Genomic DNA, 19,178 nt, shown 5'->3' with positions numbered 1-19,178 from the left:
CTCCCTCCTTCCCTCTGTAGCACATCAACATTCAAGGACCTGGAGGGCAATAGTCTGAAGGACAGCGGGCACGAAGAGAGCGACCAGACGGACAGTGAGCACGACGTCCAGAGAGGCCACTACATAGACACGGCTGTCAACGACGTGCTCAATATGACCGTACCCCCCAACGTCTGCCAGCTGCCTGACCAAGGTAGGAGAAAAGGTTTGTGGAAGCTGTGTTTATTACTTATCATTCATCCCTTAGTGTTGGAATTTGAATTACCCCATCAGATACTTGGTAAAAGCTTGTGTATGTAAAACGAAGCTTGTGTGTTGCTGTTTACACCTCCAACTAGAGCAGCTTCAGACATAAGGCCTCAGACCTGTGTGTGTGTGTGTGTGTGTGTGTGTGTGTGTGTGTGTGTGTGTGTGTGTGTGTGTGTGTGTGTGTGTGTGTGTTGTGCGCATGTGCTTGTGTGTGTCTCTGTGATTCTATAGAATTTGAATTATTTCCATTCCTGTGTGTGTATTTGTGTGTTTACATCAAGCAGAACACATTTAGCGGTAGCATTGTGCCCACTCTCAGATAAGGCCCCTCAGATCTGTTTATTGTGAATAACACCTTAGTACTTTCCCTTTGAAGTCCCAGTGCTAACTCCGCTAAGGCTGCTAATGTAGAGGGATCCCTCCCTCCCAAGGCTACACTTTGTATGATGCTCTGGTAACATTATTGACTCATTGTTGGCCTAGCCATGTCTGTCTGGAAGTATTTGGTGGCAGCCAACTTCTGATGCGCTTGAATGGCTGACAAAGGTGGGTTGAAATCTACATATTGCGTTGTAACCACTCTCATACATTATTCAGCAGGAACATTTAGCAGAAGAATTAATGTTGATGTTTCTTTGCCGACTTCCAACGTTTAAGAAGACATCCGATTCGCTGGCAGGGGAAGTGGAGGTGGTCATGTTAGTGTTTCCTGGTTCCATGGTTTTAGAGTAGTGGAGAGGGGGAGCTTATGTGAAGAAGTGTCATAGAGAAAGGGAGGGTGAGGGAGAGAGAGGGAATGAGTGTGAGAGGGAAGGAGAGAAATAGAGGGTGTGTGTTTGAAAAAAAGGAAGAGGGTAGAACTGGCACCGACCTGTGAAGAAATTGAATTGAATTAAATTGAATTGTGAGAGAAGGAGAATTAAAGATATGCCTGTAGACGGAGATAGAGAGAGTGAGAGAACAAGAATGAGTGAGACAGAGAATTAGGTGGATAGAAACTGGCACAGACCTGTGTGCTACCATTGTATGCACATGGGGGTGTTCATCCAGCTCAAAAGGAAACACACACAGGTGCTCAGACTTGGGAGAGCATAGAGCAGTGGATTCAGTGTATGAACTCAAAATGAACGGCAGCCATTTCACTGGCTTGCCTCCTACTTAACAATTGTTTTATTTTCTGAAGAGACAGGAAGCTAGTGAATTGCCTTGCTTTGTTCAGTCTTGATGACTAGGCCTTTCATCTTAGCAATTTGAAAGAATTAAACAACTCCATTGGTCAATAGGGAAACCTACATCTGCCTAGCCTTGCTCCGAAAAAAGAGAATTGAATGAATGAAGGACTAACAGACGAAGAAAAATGAAACAATCACACTTTAACCCAAATTATTTATGAGGGATTTATGTTTTTTTCCCTGCTTCTTTTTTTTCGACTGGAACATTTTCCATCGTGGGGAATGAGCTGCGGAGCAAATTAGGAAGTTAGCTCGGGATCACATGGACTCAATCACGGATGTTGAATGGGGCTAATTTGCCAGCCATTTTACCCCAAGGCATTATGGGTAGGGGAAAGAGGCATTATGATGTCATGATAGGAGGAGAATAGGTAAGTTCAGTCTCTTCTACTTCCGTTTTCATCTGGGAGCAGATGCTTCTGTAAAGGCATGTGGATTGAAGTGGATCTGGTTCAGTGGCTGGTGTTGAACTCGAACATGGCTTGTGATGTTGTGATGACTGCTTGGTTGGTGGTGGGGGGGTTAACAGATAGTGGCAGGGAGTGTGTGTTTGTAAGTTTGTGTTTGCATGCGTGCATCTGTATGTTCACTGCATGGGGAGGCTAGTTGTGTCCCAATCCAAAGGCAGCTGCCTGCTGCCTACCTGCCTCCAAAGGAACCAACCTTAGTAGGTAGCACTTTTCTAGTAGGTAACTGCCATTTGGGACGGGATTCGAAAGGCAGCATCACGTGACAATGCATTTGCATTCCACTGAGCACTAGACATTTGTTTACGTTGTAGCCACAGTAGCAGAGTGAGCAACTAGTGCTAGCAATTCAGTGAACAACTATCCCAAAATGGAAATACTGTATCTGACACGAATAACAAGTAACAGAATCGATCTCGTCAGTACCTATTCATGCATGAAGTTAACACCAACTAGAATAATTATCCTACGGTATAGGGTCCTCCTCTCACATATTGCTTGGTCTGCAGCTCAATTGTGGACATGACAGGTAAGCTTGCATGCATGATACAGGATACAGGATTTTTTGAGATAGCTTTTATACTGACTGTTTAAGAATGTTTCACTGTGAAGCTAATATTGCATTAGAGCTGCTGTGTTTTCTATGAGTAGGCTTAGATTGTGATTATTTCATACAACTATTAAATATTATTAAATGACCCTGATGTTCAGGATAACATGGTTTTATATTTGTTGATAACTGATATTGAAAGGTGACTTGAAGCCCTAGGCTACTTCATCCTAATGTAAGCTAAATGCATTGGATAGAAATACTGACATATAATTATATACAGTATATACTGTAAGCTTGTTCAGTACTTGAGGGCATATTTAGTCATGACCGCCACAGGTTTTTTTATACACAGTTTTAGTTCCAGCCCTTTACTAACACCTCATTTAAACTAATTGTGGTCAACATTGAAGACTTGCCCTTACGTCTGTATTTTAGAATGAGCTTCTTAAGTTACAATGTTCTGACAAATCTGCGTGATAAACAATAACATGGGTGTCACGTCCTGACCATAGAGAGCTCTTATTTTCTATGGTAGAGTAGGTCAGGGCGTGACTGGGGGGGTTTATTCTAGTTTTATTGTTCTATGTTGTTTGGTTCTAGTTTCTGTTTTTCTATGTTGGGTTTTTTGGATGATCCCCAATTAGAGGCAGCTGGTCATTGTTGTCTCTAATTGGGGATCATATTTAAGTAGTTGTTTTTCCCACCTTTGTGGGAGATTATTTTGAGTTAGTGCATGTTGCACCTCTGTTGTCACGGTTTGTTGTTTTGTTTATTGTTTATTTGTCACATCCTGACCAGTGAAAAGGGTCATTTTGCCATAGTAGAATGGTCAGGGCGTGGCAGGGGGGTTGTTTTGTGTGTTTTGGGGTTGGTTTGTTTCATGGGGAATTTGTTCTAGTTTTCTGTTTCTATGTTTCATTTTCCATGTGTGGCCGAGTATGGTTTCCAATCAGAGGCAGGTGTCTTTCGTTGTCTCTGATTGGAAGCCATACTTTGGCAGCCTGTTTTCCTTTGGGTTTTGTGGGTGGTTGTTTTCCTTATTAGTCTTTGTACCTTACGGAACTGTTGGTCGTTGTTATTTTTCTGTTTAAGTGTTCTCCTATAATAAATGAAGAATGAGCACTCTACACGCTGCGCCTTGGTCTGTTCACTATGACGCGTGTGACATTATTGTATGTCTTGTAAAGTTTCACATTATAATAAAATATGTGGAACGATATTCACGCTGCGCCTTGGTCCGTTCCTACACACAATCGTGACAGAATCTCCCATCACCAGAGGACCAAGCAGCGTGGTCAAGAGGAATGGACCTGGGAGGAAATCTTGGATGGGAAAGGACCCTGGAGGCAGGAAGGGGAGTATCGCCGTCCGAAGGAGGAGATAGAGGCAGCAAGAGCAGAACAGTGACGCTACGAGGAATTAGCATGGCATCAATGGGAGCCCGAGAGGCAGCTCCCCAACATTTTTTTTTGGGGGGGGCACACGGAGTGGTCGGCCTAGCCGAGGGGTGAACCAGAGCCAGTCAGGGAGTCGAGTGAGGAACTCGACGAGACATTCCGGCGAGAAGGGTTGGCATTGAGAGCGCTGCAGAGTGGGCGTGCTTACCCTGAGGAGCGTGTGACCAGTCAGGCACCGTGTTATGCGGTGATGCGCACTGTATCTCCAGTGTGCATTCATAGCCCGGTGCGCACTGTGCCTGCGCCCCGTATTTGCCGGGCTAAAGTGAGCATTCAGTCAGGACGGGTTGTGCCGGCTCAGTGCTCCTGGTCTCCAGTACGCCTCCTCGGTCCAGTATATCCTGCGCCAGCTCTACGCACTGTGTCGCCAGTGCGCATTCACAGCCCAGTTGGTCCTGTGCCAGCGCCCCGCATTTGCCGGGCTAAAGTGAGCGTTCAGCCAGGACGGGTTGTGCCAGCTCTACGCTCCAGACCTCCAGTGCGCCTCCACGGTCCAGTATATCCTGCACCGGTTCTACGCACCAGGTCTCCAGTGCGCCTCCACAGCCCAGTACGTCCTATGCCGCCTCCTCGCACTCTTCCTGGAGTGCGTGTCTTCAGTCAGGTATGTCCTGTGCCTTCTCCTCACACTTGCCCTGAAGTGCGTGTCACCAGTCTGGTGCCACCTGTCCCGGCTCCACACACCAGGCCTCTAGTGTGCCTGCCCAGTCTGGTGCGTCCTGTGCCTACTCTCCGCACTCGCCCTGAGGTGCGTGTTACCAGTCTGGCGCCACCTGTGCCAGCCCCACGCATCAGGCCTCCAGTCCGCCTTCCCGTTCCAGAGCTTCCGGCAACAGTTCCCAGTCCAGAGCTTCCGGCGACAGTTCCCAGTCCAGAGCTTCCGGCGACAGTTCCCAGTCCAGAGCTTCCGGCCACAGTTCCCAGTCCAGAGCTTCCAGCGACAGTTCACGGTCCGGAACCTCCAACGACGGTCCGCGGTCCGGAACCTCCAGCGACGGTCCGCGGTCCGGAACCTCCAGCGACGGTCCGCGGTCCGGAACCTCCAGCGACGGTCCGCGGTCCGGAACCTCCAGCGACGGTCCGCGGTCCGGAACCTCCAGCGACGGTCCGCGGTCCGGAACCTCCAGCGACGGTCCGGTCCGGAACCTCCAGCGACGGTCCGCGGTCCGGAACCTCCAGCGACGGTCCGCGGTCCGGAACCTCCAGCGACGGTCCACGGTCCAGAGTCTCCAGCGACGATCTGTGGTTCAGAGCCTCCAGCGATGCTGGCGGGTTTGCAGGATGAGAGGGTTCTTCGTCCTGCACCAGAACCGCCTCCGATGCGGGAGGATCCGCGGGATGAGAAGGTTCTTTGTCCTGCACCAGAACCGCCACCAACACTAGACACCCTCCCTAACCCTCCCTTTTGGTTTCAGGTTTTGCGACCGGAGTCCGCACCTTTGGGGGGTGGGGGGGTACTGTCACGTCCTGACCATAGAGAGCTCTTATTTTCTATGGTAGAGTAGGTCAGGGTGTGACTGGGTGGGTTTATTCTATTTTTATTTTTCTATGTTGTTTGGTTCTATTTTGTGTTTTTCTATGTTGGGGTTTTTGGATGATCCCCAATTAGAGGCAGCTGGTCATCGTTGTCTCTAATTGGGGATCATATTTAAGTAGTTGTTTTTCCCACCTTTTTTGTGGGAGATTATTTTGAGTTAGTGCATGTTGCACCTCTGTCGTCACGGTTTGTTGTTTCGTTTATTGTATGTCTTGCATAGTTTCACATTATAATAAAATATGTGGAACGATATTCACGCTGCGCCTTGGTCCGTTCCTACACACAATCGTGACAGCGGGGGAAGCTAGTTCTATTTAAGATTGTGATGTTGCACACTTCTTAATAAAATCCTGGGATATGGTGATTGTCCTGGTGGCTGGGAAGTTCCCAACAAAGGTTGTCCCATCTTCAGGATGTCAGGGTGACGTCCTTAAGCTGGAACAAGCAGAGACAACGGAGGAGAAATTAACCTCACTGCTCAAATTTCAGTGCTGGATCAAGTCACTGAAGCTACAACTACCTTTATTAATGTGCAATCATTTTGTTAACAGTACAGCATTTTTTAGGGCTTGTTTAGTTACTTACTGTAAGAGTTGAATAACTTAACCTCTAATTTTAACTAGTAACACCAAACCCAATCGTGTAACAATATAGGGGAAGGAAAAGTGACAAGAGAAAGTTAGCTAAGTTAATGTAAGGTAAACAGAATGCACAAACAACTTCACTGGCTAGCTTCTTATGGATCAAATCCCGTTAGCGGGATTGATTTGACAACTTCCGGTGAAATTGCAGAGCTCAAAAAAATTAAAAAAATATTTGACATATTTAACTTTCATACATTCACAAGTGCAATACACCAAATTAAAGCTTAACTTCTTGTTAATCTAGCCACCGTGACAGATTTCGGCGAAAGCAAACCATGCAATTATCTGAGGACAGCACCCCATCAAACAAACACATGACAATCATTCAACCTACCAGGCGCGAGACAAAACTCAGAAATAACAATATAATTCATGCCTTACCTTTGAAGAGCTTCTTCTGTTGGCACTCCAATATGTCCCATAAACATCACAAATGGTCCTTTTGTTCGATTAATTCCGTCGTTATATCTCCATAATGTCCATTTATTTGGCGCGTTTGATTCGGAAAAACACCAGTTCCAACTCGCCCAGCATGACTACAAAATATCTAATAAGTTACCTGTAAACTTTGTTCAAACATTTCAAACAACTTTCCTAATCCAACTTTAGGTATTTTAAAACGTAAATAATCAATCAAATTTAAGACGGGATAAACTGCGTTCAATAGCGGATAAAATTAATGTGGAGCATACTTCAGGTCACGCGCCCCAATTAAAACAGTCCACTTCGCTATCCACCCAGAAAAGAAATGACTACTTCTTCATTTCTGAAAAGAAAAACATCAACCAATTTCTAAAGACTGTTGACATCTAGTGGAAGCTATAGGAACTGCACGCATATTTCTGTTGAAACATGCTTGCCATGGAAAACAGATTGACCTCAAAAGAATGTTTCCCTGGATGGATTGTGCTCGGGATTTCGCCTGCAAAATCAATTCTGTTATCCTCTCTGGGCTAGGCGGGACGAATTCGTCCGACCTACGTAACAGCCACTTGAAGCCTGTGGCGCGATTTTCAAAACCTTAAAAATCCTATTACTTCAATTTCTCAAACATATGACTATTTTACAGCTATTTAAAGACAAGACTCTCGTTAACCTCTATGGGCTAGGTGGGACGCAAGCGTCCCACCCGTGGTGCACTCCATCAACAGCAGGTGCATTTCAAGAGCGGCAAATTTGAATCCAAATAAATGTCAAAATTCAAATTTTTCAAACATACAACTATTTTACACCCTTTGAAAGATAAACATCTCCTTAATCTAACCACGTTTTACGATTTCAAAAAGGTTTTACGGCGAAAGCATAAATTTAGAGTATGTTAGGACAGTACATTTATAAGAATTGTGTGTAATGTTTTGTCAATTCAAAGACAGGGTCACCAAAACCATAAAACCAGCTAAAATGATGCACTAACCTTTTACAATCTCCATCAGATGACACTCCTAGGACATTATGTTAGACAATGCATGCATTTTTAGTTCTATCAAGTTCATATTTATATCCAAAAACAGCGTTTTACTATGGCATTGATGTTGAGGAAATCGTTTCCCTCCAATAACCGGCAGTCAAGTCAGCACCACAAATTAAATAATTAAAATTAGAAAACATTGGTAAAATATTATATTGTCATTTAAAGAATTATAGATTTACATCTCTTGAACGCAATCAACTTGCCAGATTTAAAAATAACCTTACTGGGAAATCACACTTTGCAATAATCTGAGCACTGCGCCCAGAAAAATACGCGTTGCGATACAGACTAGCCGTCATGTTGGGGAGATCTAAAATCGAAAATACTATGTAAATAATCCATTACCTTTGATTCTCTTCATCAGATGTCACTTCCAGGTATCACAGGTCCATAACGAATGTAGTTTTGTTCAAAAAAGCTCATCATTTATGTCCAAAAATCTCCGTCTTGTTAGCACATGATCTAAGCCCGCCGGACTTCACTTCATGAACGAGGGGAAAAAATATATTTACGTTCGTTCAAACATGTCAAACGTTGTATAGCATAAATCATTAGGGCCTTTTTTAACCAGAACATGAATAATATTCAAGGTGGACGAATGCATTCTCTTTTATAACGTATTGGAACGAGGGTACCCAACATGAACTCGCGCGCCAGGTGTCTAATGGGCCATCATCGTTCCATGGCTCTTGTTCGGTCAGATCTCCCTCCAGAAGACTCAAAACACTTTGTAAAGGCTGGTGACATCTAGTGGAAGCAATAGGAAGTGCCAAAATATTCCTCAGCCCCTGTGTTTTTCAATGGCATAGGTTTAAAGGTAATACAACACATCAGGTATCCACTTCCTGTCAGAAAATGTCTCAGGGTTTTGCCTGCCAAATGAGTTCTGTTATACTCACAGACACCATTCAAACAGTTTTAGAAACTTTAGGCTGTTTTCTATCCATATATAATAAGTATATGCATATTCTAGTTACTGGGTAGGATTAGTAACCAGATTAAATCGGGTACATTTTTTTATCCAGCCGTGCAAATACTGCCCCCTAGCCCTAACAGGTTAATCTAACCACACTGTCCGATTTCAAAAAGGCTTTACAACGAAAGCAAAACATTAGATTATATCAGCAGAGTACCAAGCCAGAAATAATCAGACACCCCTTTTTCAAGCTAGCATATAATGTCACAAAAACCCAGAAGACAGCTAAATGCAGCACTCACCTTTGATGATCTTCATCAGATGACAACCCTAGGACATTATGTTATACAATACATGCATGTTTTGTTCAATCAAGTTCATATTTATATCAAAAACCAGCTTTTTACATTAGCATGTGACGTTCAGAACTAGCATACCCCCCGCAAACTTCCGGGGAATTCGCTAACATTTTACTAAATTACTCACGATAAACGTTCACAAAAAGCGGAACAATTATTTTAAGAATTATAGATACAGAACTCCTCTATGCACTCGATATGTCCGATTTTAAAATAGCTTTTTGGTGAAAGCACATTTTGCAATTTTCTAAGTACATAGCCCAGGCATCACGGGCTAGCTATTTAGACACCCGGCAAGTTTAGCACTCACCATAATCATATTTACTATTATAAAAGTTTGATTACCTTTTGTTGTCTTTGTCAGAATGCACTCCCAGGACTGCTACTTCAATAACAAATGTTGGTTTGGTCCAAAATAATCCATCGTTATATCCGAATAGCGACGTTTTGTTCGTGCGTTCCAGACACTATCCGAAATGGTAAAGAAGGGTCGCGCGCATGGCGCAATTCGTGACAAAAAAATTCTAAATATTCCATTACCGTACTTCGAAGCATGTCAACCGCTGTTTAAAATCAATTTTTATGCCATTTTTCTCGTAGAAAAGCGATAATATTCCGACCGGGAATCTCCTTTTCGGCAAACAGAGGAAAAAATCACAAAGGCGGGGGCGGTCAGGTCATGCGCCTAAGCCCAGAGTCCCTTGATCGGCCACTTGAGAAAGGCGATAATGTGTTTCAGCCTGGGGCTGGGATGACGACATTCAGGTTTTTCCTGGGCTCTGAGCGCCTATGGACGACGTAGGAAGTGTCACGTTAGAGCAGAGATCCTTAGTAAAAGATAGAGATGGAAAAGAAGTTCAAGAAATGGTCAGACAGGCCACTTCCTGTAAAGGAATCTCTCAGGTTTTGACCTGCCATTTGAGTTCTGTTATACTCACAGACACCATTCAAACAGTTTTAGAAACTTTAGGGTGTTTTCTATCCATATATAATAAGTATATGCATATTCTAGTTACTGGGTAGGAGTGGTAACCAGATTAAATCGGGTATGTTTTTTATCCAGCCGTGTCAATACTGCCCCCTAGCCCTAACAGGTTAAACTCACAGACATTATTTTATAAAGTTTTAGAAACTTCAGAGTATTTTCTATCCAAATCTACTAATAATATGCATATCCTAGCTTCGGGGCCTGAGTAGCAGGCAGTTTACTTTGGGAACACTTTTCATCCGGATGTGAAAATACCGCCCCCTATCCCAGAGAGGCTAGCAAACCTAGAATGAACAAAACACAGCTGGCTGCATTTTTCATCAAATGAAAAAAAAAAAGATGTCTTACCTCCAAACGAGTCAGGCAGGACTGTTTTCTGCCAAATCAGTATAATGCAATGGAGTGAGACGTGATCAGATGCCCACTTTAATCCCTGGCTAGTAAGTTTACCAATTAATGATTTAAAATCTTTTTGGGTCTTCACAATTGACACATTGCTGAATCTATGATTAGGCCTAGTTAGTTTAGTTGTTCATCTCTAAACAGCCAATAAGCTGAACAAGATTGCCTACTAACATTAACATTAGCTATCTATTGCGTAAGATGTGCTTGCTAGCTAACTTGGCAACAGGTTGAATAAGAACAATACCTCTGATAAATTAACAATTGAATTCAAAATCATATGAAAGTAATTTCTTGAACATTTAAACATAATTTGGTGAATAAATAAGTTATAAACTCAGCAAAAAAAGAAGCGTCCTCATTGTCAATTGCGTTTATTTTCAACAAAATTAACATGTGTAAATATTTCTATGAACATAACAAGATTCAACAACTGAGACATAAGCTGAATAAGTTCCACAGACATGTGACTAACAGAAATGGAATAATGTGTCCCTGAACAAAGGGGGGTCAAAAGTAACAGTCAGTATCTGGTGTGGCCACCAGCTGCATTATGTACTGCAGTGCATCTCCTCCTCATGGACTGCACCAGATTTGCCAGTTCCTGCTGTGAGATGTTACCCCACTCTTCCACCAAGGCACCTGCAAGTTCACAGACCTTTCTGGGGGGAATGGCCCTAGCCCTCACCGTCCTATCCAACAGGTCCCAGACGTGCTCAATGGGATTGAGATCCAGGCTCTTCACTGGCCATGACAGAACACTGGCATTCCTGTCTTGCAGGAAATCACGCACAGAACGAGCGATACGGCTGGTGGCATTGTCATGCTGGAGGGTCATGTCAGGATGAGCCTGCAGGAAGGGTACCACATGAGGGAGGAGGATGTCTTCCCTGTAACGCACAGTGTTGAGATTGCCTGCAATGATAACAAGCTCAGTCCGATGATGCTGTGACACACCGCCCCAGACCATGACGGACCCTCCACCTCCAAATCGATCCTGTTCCAGAGTACAGGCCTCGGTGTAACGCTCATTCCTCGACGATAAACGCGATTCCAACCATCCCCCCTGGTGAGACAAAACCGTGACTCGTCGGTGAGGAGCACTTTTTGCCAGTCCTGTCTGGTCCAGCGACAGTGGGTTTGTGTCCATAGGCGACGTTGTTGCCGGTGATGTCTGGTGAGGACCTGCCTTACAACAGGCCTACAAGGCTTCAGTCCAGCCTCTCTCAGCCTATTGCAGACAATCTGAGCACTGATGGAGGGATTGTGGGTTCCTGGTGTAACTCAGGCAGTTGTTGTTGCCATCCTATACCTGTCCCGCAAGTGTGATGTTAGGATGTGCCCATCCATGTAGCGCTGTCTTAGGCTTCTCACAGTACGGACATTGCAATTTATTGCCCTGGCAACATCTGCAGTCCTCATGCCTCCTTGCTGCATGCCTAAGGCATGTTCACGCAGATAAGCAGGGACCCTGGGCATCTTTCTTTTGGTGTTTTTCAGAGTCAGTAAAAACTGTGACCTTAACTGCCTACCATCTGTAAGCTGTTAGTGCCGTTCCGTAGGTGCATGTTCATTAATTGTTTATGGGTCATTGAGCAAGTATGGGAAACAGTGTTTAAACACTTTACAATGAAGATCTGTGAAGTTATTCGGATTTTTACGAATTATCTTTGAAAGACAGGGTCCTGAAAAAGGGACATTTCTTTTTTTGCTCAGTTTACTTACATTTCTCAGCTATTCCTTAATCTTCTGGAAAATGTTATCCTATGCTGGGACTTGTGTCCTCTATTAATTCAGAATTGTTTCAATGGTACAGCCTGTCCAGCGAAGGATACATGGGATGCCGGCTTCAAAATCGCCCGAATGAAGGCACCATAGAAGGCAGCATGAAAAGGCTTTGGACTGCTGCCTTGGCAGTGTCAGACAGTAATGAACAATGATTAGTGAGTTCACTGCCTATTTGGTTAGCTGGCCGTAATTATTTCACAACCCTCTCCAAAACATGCATACTGACAGGTCCAACAGTCTAGCGAAGTCATTATTTGAGACAATTAGAAAAGATGTATATGAAGAATATGGAGAAAAAAAGAATATGGAGAAAAAAAGATAGAGATGGATGGGGGAGACAAAAAAACAGAGAGAGGCTTTTTTTGGGATGCAGCTCTTTTTTCATTAACACTCGCCTTAATTATATCTGTTTCAGCGAGATGGATGTTAACTCCTGGAATGTATGTAAACAAATAAACTCTACTGGTTAACAGAACGACAGAGACTATTTACTGCTGCCAGGCAGATGTCCACTGCTTGCTTTGACCATAGCAGCAATAGATAAGGACAAAATATCTATTTGGATTTGCAATTTGATCCTTGTCGCTATTGTTATTGCACTCTCCTTCTCCAGACCTAGTTATAATATGGTCTTTCTACAGGCCAATTTCTCCCTCTGTTGAAAAAGAAGCAGTGAGACGCACTGAACAAAATGGCTTAATTTTTCTCTAAGCTTGAATCCCAAATGGCACTTTATCCCCTATATAGTGGGCCCTGGATAAAATTAGTGCACTTTGTAGGAAATAGGGTGCCATATGGCATGCAGGCAATGTCTGTCTTCTTTCCTGTCTTTAAATGGAGTCTGTGGCAGTAAATCAGCATGAGGGATCGACAGTATTGAGGGCCTGTTCATAATTATTAAATGAATTGACCAAAAGACCCTTACACATGTATGAACGTAACGACATAGCCAAATGGAATTGTCCTTTCATTACCATGTCAGCATTATAATTACACAGTTAAAGAGTATAATGGGGCCGGGGCTAAGCTCGAGAGAATCGGCACAGCCACACTATACTTCTTCCGCTACCCCTCAGACAAGGACCTTGTTGCATCCTCCTACCTTTTTCTAGAGGATATTAGCTATTGCTGAATACTCATTTCTGATTGGCTTGAAGGGCGTTCTAGAGCGTGCATTATTTACTTGTAATGCACCATGCATTTGCACGGTAGAATTCCATGGAAATGTTTCATTCTTACATGTTCCATGTTTGAGCTAAGTCGAATTGAAAACATTCTTGTTATTGTTTGATTATATTTTCATAATAGCAAGCTAGGACTGATGGTTTGTTTGGTTACCAAGGCAACTACTGTCACCATCTAGTAAACTTGCTAGCTACTTCAGTGGATTTTGAATACATTTCTCGCGGCAAACGTGTTAAATTATAGTCATGTATGAAAGGGATAATGAATTTGTGGCTCTATGCGTTCTCTGGAAAATAATGCAACTCCATGGAAGGTTAGTTCCACTCCGCTAGCATCAACGAATAATGATTGTCCCTTACTTAGCTAGCTAGCTGAAATCACTGTTATGTATTCGCTGAAGCTAATCGACTTGAGGGACGGAGACACAAGTCAGACAATTGTGGTTTGTAGAATGTGAAAGCCCTAAGAAAATATGAAAGGCAGAGAAGATACTTTGCTGAACTATGGCTGTGTCCCAAATAGCATCCTATTACACACATAATGCAGTACTTTTGACCAGAGTCTCCATGGGCCCTGGGCAAAAGTAATATAAAAACTATTTGGTGGATGCTTAAATTTGTCCTGTTTCAATGGAAATATTTTTCTTGCATAACTCAGATGCCCTTGGGGAGTGCCATTATCAATGGAGGCCCTGGAGCAATTAGGCTTAACTTCCCTGGGCTAGGTGGGACGCTTGCTTCCCACCTAGTCAACAGCCAGTGGAATCACGTGCCGCGAAATACAAATACCTCAAAAATGCTATAACTTCAATTTCTCAAACATATGACTATTTTACACCATTTTAAAAACAAGACTCTCGTTAATCTAACCACATTGTCCGATTTCAAAAAGGCTTTACAGCGAAAGCAAAACATTAGATTATGTAAAGGAGAGTACCCTGCCAAAAATAATCACATAGCCATTTTCAAAGCAAGCATATATGTCACAAAAACCAAAACCACAACTAAATGCAGCACTAACCTTTGATGATCTTCATCAGATGACACTCCTAGGACATTATGTTATACAATACATGCATGTTTTGTTCAATCAAGTTCATATTTATATCAAAAACCAGCTTTTTACATTAGCATGTGATGTTCAGAACTAGCATACCCACCAAATTTACTAAATTACTCATGATTAACGTTCACAAAATACATAACAATTATTTTAAGAATTAAAGATACAGAACTCCTTTATGCAATCGCGGTGTCAGATTTTAAAATAGCTTTTCGGCGAAAGCACATTTTGCAATATTCTGAGTACATAGCCCAGCCATCACGGCTAGCTAATTTGACACCCACCAAGTTTGGCCCTCGCCAAACTCAGATTTACTATAAGAAAAATTGGATTACCTTTGCTGTTCTTCGTCAGAATGCACTCCCAGGACTTCTACTTCAACAACAAATGTTGTTTTGGTTCCAAATAATCCATAGTTATATCCAAATAGCTCCGTTTTGTTCGTGCGTTCAAGTCACTATCCGAAGGGTGACGCGCGAGCGCATTTCGTGACCAAAAAATTCAAATAATTCCATTACCGTACTTCGAAGCATGTCAAACGCTGTTTAAAATAATTTTTTATGCTATTTCACTCGAAAAAATAGCGATAATATTCCAACCGGGCAACATTGTAATCATTCAAAGGCTGAAAGAAACAAATTGAGAATTCTCATGAATGCGCATCTCCAGTGTCACTGTTCCCAGCCTGACCACTCACAAATTATCCTGCTGTTTTTCGCCCAGAGACAGGAGACACGTCATTCCACTTTCTGGCGCCTTCTGAGAGCCAATGGAAGCCTTAGAAAATGTCACGTTACAGCAGAGATGCTGTATTTTCGAAAGAGATGCAACAGAAGGATAACAAATTGTCAGACAGGGCACTTCCTGTATGGAATCTTCTCAGGTTTTGGCCTGCCATATGAGTTCTGTTATACTCACAGACACCATTCAAACAGTTTTAGAAACGTTAGAGTGTTGTCTATCCAAATCTACTAATTATATGCTTCTTCTCGTTTCTGGGCAAGAGTAGTAACCAGTTTAAATCGGGTACGTTTTTTATCCGGCCGTGCAAATACTGCCTCCTAACCCCAAGGGCACATCAACACATTCTTTCTCCTTGTTGTCTCGGGGATTCAAACTAGTGACATTTTGGTTACTGGCTCAATGCTCTAACCACTAGGCTATCTGCTGGCCAAATAGCGCACTGGGAAATAAGGTGCCATTTGGGATGCATCCTATATATTTACAGAAGTAGGAGCAGATCAGGATAGCTAAGTTACAGCAGCAACATATACTAGATGTGAGAGCCACGATGGTTCCGAGTGAAGTGAAAACACGGTTTGTTCAGACACATCTGTCTTAATTGAATGTGAGTGGGCACCGACCGGGCACCGACCATGCAGTATCCCTGTTAGGCAAAGGGAACTGTGTGAACAAAACAAATAGTCTTGTTCGCAAAACACCCCGCCATTTAGATATGTTCTATAGGGAATAACTTAGATCTGCAGTTTGCCTCTCCTTGTGGTACTACAGCAAAATAAACAAAAAACTATATAAAACACAAAGCAATTGCCCCAAAGGACAAAAACACAGGCTCTGGATACAAAAGTGATTTTATTGTGATGTTTTCTTGTGTTCGGAAGCAAAACGCAAACAGGAAGGAATGGAGAGGGATAGATGGAGTACAGTAAACTCCCTTCATGTGGGTTCCTTAAGCTTTTTACAGTACAAATGTTTACCATTCTCACAGGCGCCATGTAAAGGTGGTGTTTTCACAGTGGGACGTACCGTTACCTTTGACAAAGAGAAACACACAAACACAACCCCCCACCCCTCCTTAAAAGTCTCAGTGTGGGAATCCACTCATATGAGACATGGTGCTCTCTGCGAGGCTCTGGGTTTCTCTCGCACAGTACAAAGGCTTCCTTTGTTACAGGCTTCCGTTTTGCATTTTTTGATTATGTTACCGACTTGTTTGTCCATTTCCTGCATTTCTATTTATCCTTCTCGATTTGAAATGTGATACTCGATAATGGATTGTGTCTCTGGAATCCAGCAGTAGCCAAACTATAGTCTGACTTAGTGGAGAGGTATTTTGTCCATAATCAACAGAGTCTAGAGTGACACTAAGACGAGACCAAACATTGTAAGAAGATACTGTTCTTCCTAAGAATACCTTGGTCTGAAATCTACTCTGTCAATGGATTACACTAGGGAAATATATAAAATATCTTAAAATCATATTACATTAAATATATATTCCCCATATCGTCAAATATCTTCAACTATTAACGCTTTCCCTTGTACAGTATCTGCCAATGCAGTGACTATGGATGATATCGCCCAGCTATAAACGGTTGAGGGAAGTGAGAGGAGCTGGAGAAAACTGTATAAAATTATCTGTTGTTGAAAAAATATACAACGTGCTAGCTTTGGCTCTAGAGAACCATTAGTGTCTCACGGGAGAAGTGGGCAAACAGCCACACAGGGCTCTGGTAACAAAAAGAAGCTGCCATTTTTTTTACCCCCAAATCCTTTGATTATCGAAGCTCTTACTTAATTCCTTGCAGACACGGATGAGCCATGGGTTTTTTAAGGGCTCAAGATTCTCGGATTCTCTAGTTAAGTGCAAAAATGATCAATGCACGGAAACTCGACTTTTCCATGTCCGTTTTTGCTTTATTGTGAATTTTTCTTGGTGGCCATTTTGAGGGTTTAGTTTACCAGGGGTCTTTGGTTCTTGGATTATGACTCTAGGGGGACAAGTGTTGGTCAGAAAACCAATTTTTCCGGTCTTTAGCACAAGAGGGACTCAAGGCAGCTACATTTGCAGTCACAGGGCAATAGTCTCTCTCATTCCACACATATTCCATATCCTTCACCCCTGAGGGGGTTTTCCACTCATTAATCCCATCCACGCCCGGTGGGTATGTTCCCGAAGCAGAAGCCCAGGAATGAAGCTCTTCCATGGAGCACAGATCCACCAGGGTCCCACTGCTCTTAATTGATTTCACGAGACTTCCCCCATCTTAACTTCACCGCTCTCCTAGTCTCTCCATCTCTCTCTCTCCATATATCTCAACACACAAAACCCTCATCTGCCAAGTCAACTTCCTGCCAGTCAAGCGCTTCCCTTCCCCTGTTGAATTAAAGAAACAGTAAAGCAGTGTTGCGTGTTTATGCCGCAAAACATGGCCTAAATTCAACACAGGGAACATTTTGAGTTTGCTACTCCTCTGATCTACTAATGAAAATGCTGACAGGTGTCAGAATCAGGACAGCAACAGGAACAGGGTTTGTGCTGACAACCTAAGAGGGAGGGAGAGGAGTTGAGAGTCGAGTAAGCAGACTTGACGAGGGAAAATAAAAAGGGAAGAGAAAAAAACTCTGACAGGTAGGAGTATTTTCTTCTCTCTTCGTTCTCTCTCTCCCTCTCTCCCTCTCAGCAGGCAAAATACCCCCATGAGTGTGTCAGAGGATCCGACGGCTGCTCAAACAAATATTAACATTTGATTGAATTAAACATCAAACTCCGAAAACTTGCAGTTGTTTATGCCCGCCCACAGTCCATGTCGTCTGTTATTATATTAACATACATAGACATGAAGTGGGAGCGTCCATTTTGATTTTCGTAGTCTAATGTGTAACTTTTTTGAAAAACTGTAGACATAATGGCTGACAACAAGCCAACTGAATTAATATAAAAACTACAATTACATAAATGCCAGAGGAAAGACAGTCAGAAGAACATCCATTATTTGCACATTATTCTTAAAAAAAAAATTCAAGCACTGTCAAGTTGGTTGTTGATCATTGCTAGGCAGTCTTGCCATAGATTTTCAAGCCGATTTAAGTCAAAACTGTAACTAGGCCACTCAGGAACATTCAATATTGTCTTGGCAAGCATGATTTGGCCTGCTGTTTTAGGTTATTGTCCTGCTGAAAGGTACAGTTATCTCCCAGTGTCTGGTGGAAAGCAGACTGATCCAGGTTTTCCTCTAGGATTTTGCCTGTGCTTAGCTCCATTCCGTTTCTTTTTTATCCTGAAAAACTCCAGTCCATAACGATTACAAACATATCCATAACTCGATGCAACCACCACTATGCTTGAAAATATGGAGAGTGGTACTCAGTAATGTCTTGTATTGGATTTGTACCAAACATAACACTGTATTCAGGACAAAAATGTAATTGCTTTGCCACAATTTTTGCAGGATGACTTTAGTGCCTTGTAAACAGGATACATGTTTTGGAATATTTTTTATTCTGTACAGGTTTCTTCTTTTCACTCTGTTAATTAGGTTAGTATTGTGGACTAACTACAATGTTGTTGATCCATCCTCAGTTTTCTCCTATCACAGCCATTCAACTCTCTAGCTGTTTTAAAGTCACCATTGGACGCCTGTATCACAGGAAGGATGCCTGTGTCTTTGTAGTGACTGGGTGTATTGACACCATCCAAAGTGTAATTAATAACTTCACCATGCTCAAGGGGATATTCAATGTTGGCTTTCTTTATTTTTACCCCTCCCTGGTCTTTGTGGTTGAATCTGTGTTTGAAAATCACTGCTCGACTGAGGGACCTTACAGATAATTGTATGTGTGGGGTACAGAGATGAGGTAGTCACTCAAAAATCATGTTAAAAACAATTATTGCACACAGAGTGAGTCCATGTAGCTTATCATGTGACTTGTTAAGCTATTTTTACTCCTGAATTTATTCAGTCTTGCCTTAAAGGGGTTGAATACTTATTGACTCAAGACTTTTCAGCTATTCATTTTAAATTAATTTGTAAAACAAAATTATTCCACTTTAACATTATGGGGTATTGTGTGTAGGCCAGTGACACAAAATCTCAATTTAAAGCAATTTACAATTCAGGCTGTAA

At 42.6% G+C, this 19,178-nt stretch overlaps 1 protein-coding gene across 7 annotated transcripts in view; it reads left to right on the top strand.

Annotated features, from left to right (window-relative positions):
- Positions 1–19,178, top strand: part of LOC106611509 (protocadherin-19) — a 90,285-nt gene that overhangs the window by 49,104 nt on the left and 22,003 nt on the right. For 4 of the 7 annotated variants that reach the window (XM_014211788.2, XM_014211785.2, XM_014211787.2 and 1 more), the window contains exon 4: positions 21–205. In XM_014211788.2, the coding sequence (XP_014067263.1) occupies positions 21–205 (185 nt within the window). The remainder of the gene's footprint in view (positions 1–20; positions 206–19,178) is intronic. The other 3 variants (XM_014211789.2, XM_014211786.2, XM_014211784.2) reach the window with 1 other exon arrangement.

Source organism: Salmo salar, chromosome ssa09, assembly GCF_905237065.1.
Source record: "Salmo salar chromosome ssa09, Ssal_v3.1, whole genome shotgun sequence".
Classification (NCBI taxonomy): Eukaryota; Metazoa; Chordata; class Actinopteri; order Salmoniformes; family Salmonidae; genus Salmo; species Salmo salar.
Note: the sequence above shows the minus strand (reverse complement) of the source record. Positions and strands in the feature narration are given on the sequence as shown.